Source organism: Silene latifolia, chromosome 2 (genome assembly GCF_048544455.1).
Source record: "Silene latifolia isolate original U9 population chromosome 2, ASM4854445v1, whole genome shotgun sequence".
NCBI lineage: Eukaryota > Viridiplantae > Streptophyta > Magnoliopsida > Caryophyllales > Caryophyllaceae > Silene > Silene latifolia.
In genome coordinates this window covers 39,556,878-39,566,798 of record NC_133527.1, presented here as the reverse complement: position 1 = coordinate 39,566,798, position 9,921 = coordinate 39,556,878, and the positions used below count along the sequence as shown (strand labels likewise).

Sequence of the window (9,921 nt, the reverse complement as noted above, 5' to 3'; positions counted from 1 at the left end):
CTAATAAGAAGATATCCTGCCATAAACATAGCTAACTAATATATACATAATATGAAAAGAATATTAACATATTCTAATAGTTTGATTGTGCCACCTATTGTTCAAAGGAGACATCATGGCTGTTTTTATTTTATCTTAGTTCAAGCAAAACTGTTAAGGTATGTACTAATGATACTAATGTACTTCACAAAAATTGGTGAAGAGGGCGTTGCGGGTGTCTTGGGCATCATGCCTTTTTTTTTTTTTTTTTTTTTTTTTTTTTTTTTTTTTATTGTTGGTGGAATTGTTCTTATCAAGCAAAATCATCAGGGCTCACTGTCAATCTTTACAACCACATCTGTCATCAGAGCGACTTGCTGATAAGATACTTGAACCAGAAATTCAGATTTTTTTTGAACCTTTATAATTTTGGGATTCAAATTCTTATCAGTCCAGTTTGTTTTATGTTAATGTAACTCATATATTTATTCAAAATTTGTCTGAAGCCAATAATTGATTCCCCTTTTGTGAATTTCTGTTCTTCAGGTTAAACTTCTATTTCAAATTGCAGATTTGCTCTGTTCATACGAACCGATGTTACCGTAATGTATGTTCCTAACATTGCTGAACAATCTAGGACCCACATAAAAAGAAAGATAAAAGCAATCCAGGATGAAGAAATAGCATCAAATATTGCACTTATTTCTGAAATTAAAAATGCTAATAGTAATGTAATTAGCTGATTATCTGTTAAACAGAGCGACCTACAAGCGAGTAAAAACTAAAAAGGCAATTAAACAGTGGTTCGCATGACAAGATGATATCGAGCATAGCATATGGACAGTCCGAGTTCTACAAGTACCTTAGCTTTATCAATCATTGAATTCATTGCCAGCCCATCAACTATATTCTGCAAAATAGCTTCATCGATCAAGGAAAATCATCTCTTCAACATAGCTTCACACACCTCGAATGCCAAGCCATAGTCACCTCTCTTGCAGAGGAAGAGGACCAATATACCCAACGTAGTCTTACTTGGTATAAGGCGACTCTTTAGCAGCTTTGCATACCATTCTTTCACGCTAACCAAATCATCGTCTTTGATCAACCCTTGAATCACTACATTATAAGTACCCACGTTCGGCTTTACTCCCTGATCTTTCAATTGCTTAGCCAATTCAAGTGCCTCAGGAAGCTTTCCATCATCAATAAGCCCTCGCATCTTAAAATTATAGCTATAAATATTCGGTGCTACACTGACCTTCACCATCCTTTCCCATAGCTTGTCACCTTTCTCACACTCTCCAGCTTCATAGTACGCACACAAAAGCCTATGAAATGAAAAATGCTAATACGACAAAAGTGATATCTCAATAATTTAGTAAGATATCGTCTTTCACAAGTCTTGATGATGTAGCACATACCCACACTTTGACAAAACTTTTAAACTCTAGTTTGATACTCCGTATTTACATTCACGTCTACATTCTTTTATCTGTCAAAATTTAGAATGATTCTGACAAGCTAGTAGAACATAGATAGTCTTATACTTCACCTAGGACCCAAAACTGAGACAGCAGATGTTCCTGTGAATCCTGAGCTTGATTTATATATTCCAGAGTCTAACAGCTCATGGCATTTACCAGCAATGAAAAAATGGGGAGCGGTAGGCATTGGTAAGATGACAGAATCACCACTAAGGGCTGCAACTACTATTGCCATGCTGGGTCTCTTAGACGCGTCTTCCTGGATGCATAACAAAGCTATATGGATACACCTAGCCGCTTCTTCAACCGAGAATTTACCTTCTAGTTTCGAGTCCACTAATTTAATCCCAAGCCCCTCATCCCAGTGGCTCCAAGCCTGCAGTGTTCCATTGGCAATATAAAATTTAATTTTTGTGGATATTACCTTGTTCAAAGTCATGGAGTGGCGGTGTACTCATGATTCAGGCCGAAACACCCGTCAGCATAATAAACTGTTATTAGGCTTTATATCATGTTGAACGAAGATTATGAGATGGATAGAATTCTTACTTTGTCGAGCAGCAATTCTTCGTCTTCTTGTCTGAAGAAATTGTTCATTTGGCCGCTTACTATCTCAAGGATAATGATTCCGAAACTATACACATCTGATTTGACTGAATAGTGACCTGCTAGGACGTACTCTGGAGCCATGTAGCCACTACACCAAATACTAAATATGTCAGGCTTTTGATTTGAGAAAGAGGGTTAAAAAAGGATTTTACGATTTCAGACAAGACCGTCTCTCGCAGATTTCTTGCAACACCTCTCAATGTAGTTAATTTACTAATTGGATATTAGGATAGGAGTCAATCTTTTATATATATATATATATATATATATATATATATATATATATATATATATATATATATATATATATATATATATATATATATATATATATATATATATATATATAAAAAAATCTGAGTTGAAACGCTTTGTGGATGCGCCACGTGTCAACCCAGCCTTAAATACACGTATTAATTATAGCTGGAATTAAATACAAACATAATAAATGCTGTATAAATCTCAGCAAAATATTAATTATAGTTTAATCAATTTTATTATATAATTACGGTATTTGATTCAAAATTTACTAAAAAGTTATTTTGATAAAAATTCTAAAATGTAAATAATTACGTTCATTGTGAAAAATGCTTTCAATTGAGTATAATTTTTATTATATTTATTGAAATATTTATTTTGATACGTAGAGATGATTAAAGTGAGTGACTCACAATGTTTTACATTTACGTGAAAAAAACATTTTGAGAAAGTTATAAAACTTAGACTATTAAATCCATTAAAAAAAATATATTTGGAAGACTCATTGTATATATTAAAAACACAACTTTAAATAAACTACTAAGAGATAAGTTTTTATAGTCTGGGAATGAAAAAAATTATATTCAACAAATTGAATACATATGAGATTTTGATAGGTTTCAATAGTGCGATAACGAGTATGTGTATGAGTGTGTATGTACATAGTGATCGCGAGTGCATTTGAATAATCAAAACAAAAGCAATGATTATTATTAAGTAATATAGTATTATAAACGACATGAAAAAGTAGAAAATACGTTACATTTTTTCTTTAATATCTTTAATTATATAAGTCAAACTGTCAAATATAAAATATTGATTATAACTAACCAAATACTCCGTGCTACTTTTAGTTAAATATTTTATATGTTATCTTTTAAATACTTTGAAGTTAAACATCAAAAAATAATATTTGAGAAAGTTCAACCTATTATATTTATAGGTAATAAATTCTTAAACATCATTATATATAATTGTTTAAAAAAACAAAAGGTGCAAATTTCTCATAGATATGTTTGACACATATCACATGCAAGACACAATCAAAACATTTGAATAAGTTGAATTTGAACTATATATGTTTGATAGATAAATGTCACATGTTATACATAAAAAATTAAAAATTACATAAAATTATGTTCACATCATTTTGAATAAATATTATTTGATTTGAGACATAAAGTATCGTGAAATGATATAATTTGAGAACTTATTGTTGATTGTTGTATTATTCAAATAAATTTTATTTTGATTAATATGATATTTCACCAGTCACAAATTTATTTATAAAACATTGATCATGCATAATTAATTATCACTTATTATTTTTAATTAAAACTCTTATGTATTTTATTTTAAAACATTGAAGTTAAATCTAAAAATATTAAATTTGAGAAAAAATTATTTATAAGAGGAAATATTGAAATATATGAATTATATAATTTTTCTTCAGTTATAATCATAAAATATTAAAACAGGCCGCGCGAAGCGCGGGATACTACCTAGTATAATAGATAAATAGGTTGCATCCACACTTCTTGTATGCCGGACCGTTCTCTTAACAGATTATCTGAATTTTGCAAACAGGAAAATAATTGCTAAAAATAAAGGAAATCTCAGATGAGGGAAAGAAAGCATATACTCACAATGTTCCAGCAATTTTACTAGTGTTTCCTTGCATTTCATCTTGCCCGAAAAGCCTGGCCATACCAAAATCTGAGATTTTCGGGTTCATATCTTTATCTAGTAAAATGTTACTGGATTTAAGATCCCGGTGAATGATCTTCAGTCGAGAATCTTCATGAAGATACAGAAGTCCTTTTGCAATCCCAACTATTATCTTGAACCTTGTCTCCCAATCCAATGATGCACATTTTTTTGGATCTGGAATGATTGGAATTAGAAAGACTGCAACATTCTTACGGCATTTAAAATAAGGATTAACTAATGTTTTCATACCAAACAGAATGTGGTCAAGACTTGAATTTGACAGATATTCATAAACAAGCAACTTCTCGTCAGTAGCAAGACAAAATCCTAGGAGTCTGACTAAATTTCTGTGCTGAAGACCAGCAACTAGGTGAACTTCAGTCTTGAACTCAGCAATTCCTTGTTTGGAATTCCTTGAAAGTCTCTTTACAGCGACTTCTTGTCCGTTTTCTAGCCTCCCCTGCGAAATCATTAAGGCGAAGAAAATTTATGTACGCCATATTATCAAGCTGTCAATTTGGTGAATGAATAGATGGGACATGATCAAAATTCAAGAAGGCAATACTCTCAAATAGTCAAATCTCAAGAGTAAATAAATCAAGCCAGAAGCCAAGCCAACGTCGTTGGTATTTGACCATAGATCATGATATCGGAATGTCAAAGAAAATAAACGGCAACAGTTAGTTACCTTAAAAACTTCACCAAAACCGCCTTCTCCTAGCTTATTACAATCTGAGAAATTATTGGTGGCGGATCTTATAGTGCTGAAATCGAATTTCAAAGACTCTGCAGCTTCCATATCATTCAAATCTGCAAGGAGTTGATTGCACTAATTAAATACAACAACAACAACAACAACAACAACATCAGAGCCTTAATCCCAAAATGATTGCACTAATTAAATAATTTACATTATTTAGTTTACTATTACTTGTATCCTACAGTCCCAGTAACGGATATAAGAAAGGCTAGTTTGGGTCCTGGCCCGTCTTAATCACTCATTGCTGCTCCCTCTCGGAAATTAACTAATACATTAATGTGAAAAGGGTTAAAACAACAAAAACAGGAAAGATGTATCATGGTCTTACCAGCAGATCCATCCTTGGACTTTCGCTTGAGCACAAAAATCAGAACTCCGAAGAGAAGCAACACAATCAAAGCTGCTGCACTGATAGTGCCTTCACGTACTCTTCTTCGTCTTACAGATTTGTCATTTGTTCCTGTTTCACACAATTCGAAGATACAGCTACTGTCAATATATCAATTACCTGACGAGATCTGTTTCCATAATTTTGCTACTCTCTCAATTGATTGAGCAACTTCGGGTGCTACATACTTAATATATTCATTTGGACCTGCTAATTTTCCATTTTCGGTCATTTAAACCGATTTACCTCGTTTCCACTTTCGGGTAACTTTTGATTTGCTATGTTAGCCTATCTAAACACGAGTTTTTTCCTGAACAAAAAATGTCTGAAACAACAAATATCAAACAAGGGATGAAAAAGCCAAGATTTTGGAATATTCTCAACCCACTAATTGATGCTTGATAAAGACTGACAAAAGAGCACTTGGCCGGAATAGATTAACATAGATGTTGCGTCAGGAAGTTTATTCATTCACTGAAATAAAACTTTATCCGAGTGTGCTTACCTTCTCCCAAGGAAGGTGAGGAAGGTCCAGGATAGATTCCTGCTGCATCTCCATAAAAAGGATATATGTCGTACCGTAAGTTACAATTAGGACACATCACAGTACATCCCGCCCTTAAATTACATAGCTCTGTCGTATTCCCAATGGTCATTTGCAAGCAACGTTTACAGTCGCGCAAGGATATATCAGGGGTGCATTCAACAAGTGTGTAAATAGTGTTCATTTTTGACAAGTTTCCCACAAACTTTGATTCTCTTGTTGCAAACTTCTTCTCTAAAGGACCACTTGAAGCTTTTACTGTGGCATCTTCCATAGTTTTAAGCAAAACTTGCATAAAACCAGTCATATTATTGGTAACATTCCATATATCAAGAGAATTCTGCCTATTCCACATGGGTATCATAGGTGCATCATGCATAGTACCAAGAGACGACCCATTAGAGTATCGAACACAACACTGATCAAAATACCAAACGACCGACTCCTTCTTCCCAGGGCACCGAGTACTAAGAGCGTTGGTAGCTAGAGAGACACACTGTCTACAGGCGGCATCAGTTACATCAAGACGGCAGAAAAATAGGCCGTACACTTTGTTGGCCCCACTGCCAGCAGTTGTGTTGAAGAATCGGGTTTTGTGACTCGGCTTTGTAGAGAAATAAGACAGGACAGTGTTGATATTGGTCTGGTATTCACTACTAGGAGCGACTGTGGTCATGTCTGGACACAGAGCATAGACATAAGCTTCGGGTACTTGGGGGGACGCTATTGACTTTGGAATATATATGTATAAAACCAGAGATATAAAGACCAAGAAAGAGTGCCTGGACATAGTGTAGAAAGCCATGTCTAGGAAACAAAAATCATGTTCTTTTGTGAAGTAGAAATTTATCCATTTGGATCACTTATATAAGGTCAAAGCTATGTGGAGCATGATTGCCTCCTGTGGGGCTAAACCACATGGGACAACCCAGGGAATGCCACGACGTTCGTATTAATGTTAAAGAACAAGTTTTGGTTAGGACCGGCCTATAGTATGATAAAATGCGCTCTTAATGTTTCCGAATAAGTTTTTAGCTTAATTTTAAAAGCCTATTCCAGAACCATAAATCCTCACCCATTTTATGGACTACTGAAATCGTTCAACCCCAGCTAGTACGAACCTATTCAACGTAATATACCAGAACACTTGCCTAAAATCTGTTACAACTACTTATTATGCGGGCCCCAGCCAAAAAACGATCCACCTTTCGCAAACAACGAAACGATAAACACTAGTGGTTGTAATTTATTCCATTTGTTTCACTATATTTAAGGCCATATTTCATCATCCCAAAAATGTTAGTGAAACTGTGAAAGCATATGGTGGCACATGAAAACGGAGTTATGTGTCAACCTTATCAGCCTAGTGTCTTAACTTCAGCTGTGAACAAACTTATTAATTCAGCTCACAGGCTGTAAGGTGGGTGAGGGGGACCAGAGAAGGGGAAACATACAGAAAGAAAAAGAGTAAGTTCGTCTTTACTCAAATTCCGTCCAGCTGTTTACTGTTCTTCAAAATGTCAAGTTATGAAAGTAACAGAATTGACAGCAGTGTGTTTTGTCTTGTCTACAGTATACACATTTCATCTCCATTTGTTAGCTAAAATGTTTAAGTAAATCTGTTTACAAGGAACTTTCGATGCCAGAACATAGAAACAATAGAGAAGATACTCTAGTATTGAATAAGGTAAAACCGATTTCCTCAAGTAAGCAGTGTTAGAGCTAGGGGGTTAGCAGGAGCGCTTACTCGCCATCGCTGGACAAAGAAAAGTTCGAAATTCTAAGTCAAAATTTTCAAACTTTTTACCCTTATCTAGTTTTTATCGTTACTAGTTCGCCCTCATTGGAGTTTTTTGTCCTAGAAGCTAAAAAATTCTGGCTCTGCTAATGCAACTATGTACTATGAACACTTTTCATTATGAGTCTAAGTGCACCGCGGTAGATCGAGCGTCTCATGGATATTAAGAAGTCAAAATTATGTGCTATTACAACATTAGAGTTATACTTTTATACTATAGATGAAACCATTGAGAATTTTGTTGTTTTATGTTATTTCATGAAATCATGTCAAGATGATCATGATTAGGGTTTATATATATGAAATGTACATGTTATTAGTTGATGAAAAGACAACTCTCTTGGAAATGGGAAACTAATAGTCTCACTCATTGTTAGAAAATCTTCAGTAAGAGCTCTACAATAATCCACTTAATTGATGGAGTTCTCATGATTTTAGTTAGCAAGTCTTGTACAAGACAGTCTGACAAGTGAGGCGAACCCAAACATTTTATATATCTCTCATTTAGTTAGGTTGATAAGATGGTTTAACACATAAAACCGTCTCATATAAGTTCTTTTTTACGTGCAACATGCAAAGCATCAACATTTTGAGAAACTCTTGCAAAATGTTACGTCCATGGCTTCAATAATAAGAAATCTAACAAAAACTTACAGCTGATTCTTCTTGGGTGCAAAGCATAAGTTGGATGATTATATACATAGACTGTCCCTGCAATGAACAATTGAATATGTCACATACATATACATCTCTTGTCAGTAATAATATACACACTCCAATATTGTAAACGAATCCTTAGCATTTAATTTAAAAAGTTGATAATTTTATGGAAACGTCAATAAGCATGTGCAGAAATCAAGTGATGGGCCACGAAGTAATAGAGCATACAACAGTCTTTATCAAGAAGAAGAAATATGTAATCTCAAACACAATCAAAAGTCAAACTACTAATTTCACTTGGGCCTATCAATGAATGTACAATGCTATTGACAGCTCTTGTACAAAGCTCATCATATTCCTGTAAATTGTTAGTCTCGCGCAACCATTTTACGCGTACAACATAGTTACCATTATTATATCTAAATAAGGGTCTCATTTAAGTGACGTCTTCAGCAAACTTGCTCAACCCAAAATTGAGCAAACTTTGGTTGCATGACAAAAACTCAAATAAAACCGTAATATACCTTCAAGAGTCTCATCTCATACTTATTTTACAATCACAGTATGGCCCATAATTGTTAATGAACAAAAGGGCACAGCAGCAATGCAGCATTGGACCCATTCGACAAATCTTTTAGTTAGGCGTTTCGTCAAACAGGTTGTATGCATGGGCCAATTTTCCCAATAAATGAGAACATAACGCAATCTTGGACATTTCAGTGTAAGAAATTAAAAACTTATCTCAAAATGTCTTGAGATGAATAGTCTTTAATTCAATGGCGTCATTTGAGGTCGGTGTATCTTGTTCATAAACAGGGCTTTTAAGTCTTTGTATTTAAGTTGGTGGCAGTTGTGTGTTGGCACCATATACAGGTTTTAAGCCCTATATTTGGAATTTTGGATGTTGTTAAAGATTACGATTGAGAGTGAAATATTGAGAGTGAAAGTTGTGTCTTTTCTCATTCATCGAGTACGGTATTTATACAATGTAATACGGTGTGTATATATTAAATGCACCAAAGACATTTGCCATATTTACTGTAGTAAATGTAGACTTCTGGGAGGACGGTGGAGTAAATCCCGGAGGTGAGATTTCACCTTGACTTTGTGTTTACAACACTCCCCCTTGGAAATTTCACCTTATAATTACTTGGATTGTACTATATGCTTTGAAGGATACTACCTCATTAAAAACCTTGTCAGTAAAAACCCAATGGGATAAAACCTGACTAAGGGAAAAAGAGTGTAGTGCATATAGTATTCCCCCTGAATTCAACACATATCCTTGAGCCGTCTCATTCCGATCTTGCGAACTAGTTCTTGGAATTGCTTTGATGGTAGTGACTTTGTGAACAAGTCTGCAAGGTTCTCGCTTGACCTGACTTGTTGGATGTCAATTGTCCCTTGTTCTTGAAGATCATGTGTGAAGAAGAATTTTGGAGCTATATGCTTAGTTCTATCTCCTTTGATATAGCCTTCCTTTACTTGAGCGATACACGCCGTATTATCCTCGTATATTATTGTCGGATGATCACTTGTCTTGATATCGCATTCCTTTTCAATGTACTGTATCATGGATTTCAACCATACACATTCTCTTGAAGCTTCGTACAATGCAATTAATTCTGCATGATTTGATGATGTAGCAGTCAAAGTTTGCTTTGTTGACTTCCAGGATATGGGTGTACCGCCATATGTAAATACATATCCTGTCCGAGATTTTGCCTT

At 34.5% G+C, this 9,921-nt stretch overlaps 1 protein-coding gene across 2 annotated transcripts; it reads right to left on the bottom strand.

Moving 5' to 3' along the window:
• Positions 1-652: 652 nt before the first annotated feature.
• LOC141642631 (cysteine-rich receptor-like protein kinase 25) lies at positions 653-6,787 on the bottom strand. 2 transcript variants are annotated; one of them, XR_012543370.1, is made up of 8 exons: positions 5,697-6,787; positions 5,132-5,263; positions 4,732-4,853; positions 4,293-4,503; positions 3,980-4,217; positions 2,016-2,163; positions 1,154-1,842; positions 653-1,098 (listed from the first exon to the last, which is right to left on the bottom strand). XR_012543370.1 is itself a non-coding variant. In XM_074451483.1 (7 exons), the coding sequence occupies exons 1-7, from the start codon at positions 6,538-6,540 to the stop codon at positions 1,531-1,533; spliced, it is 2,007 nt and encodes a 668-aa protein (XP_074307584.1). In that variant the 5' UTR covers positions 6,541-6,787; the 3' UTR covers positions 653-1,530. The 2 variants fall into 2 exon arrangements, 1 of the variants encoding a protein (XP_074307584.1); XM_074451483.1 differs by having other exon boundaries at positions 653-1,842.
• Positions 6,788-9,921: the final 3,134 nt, after the last annotated feature.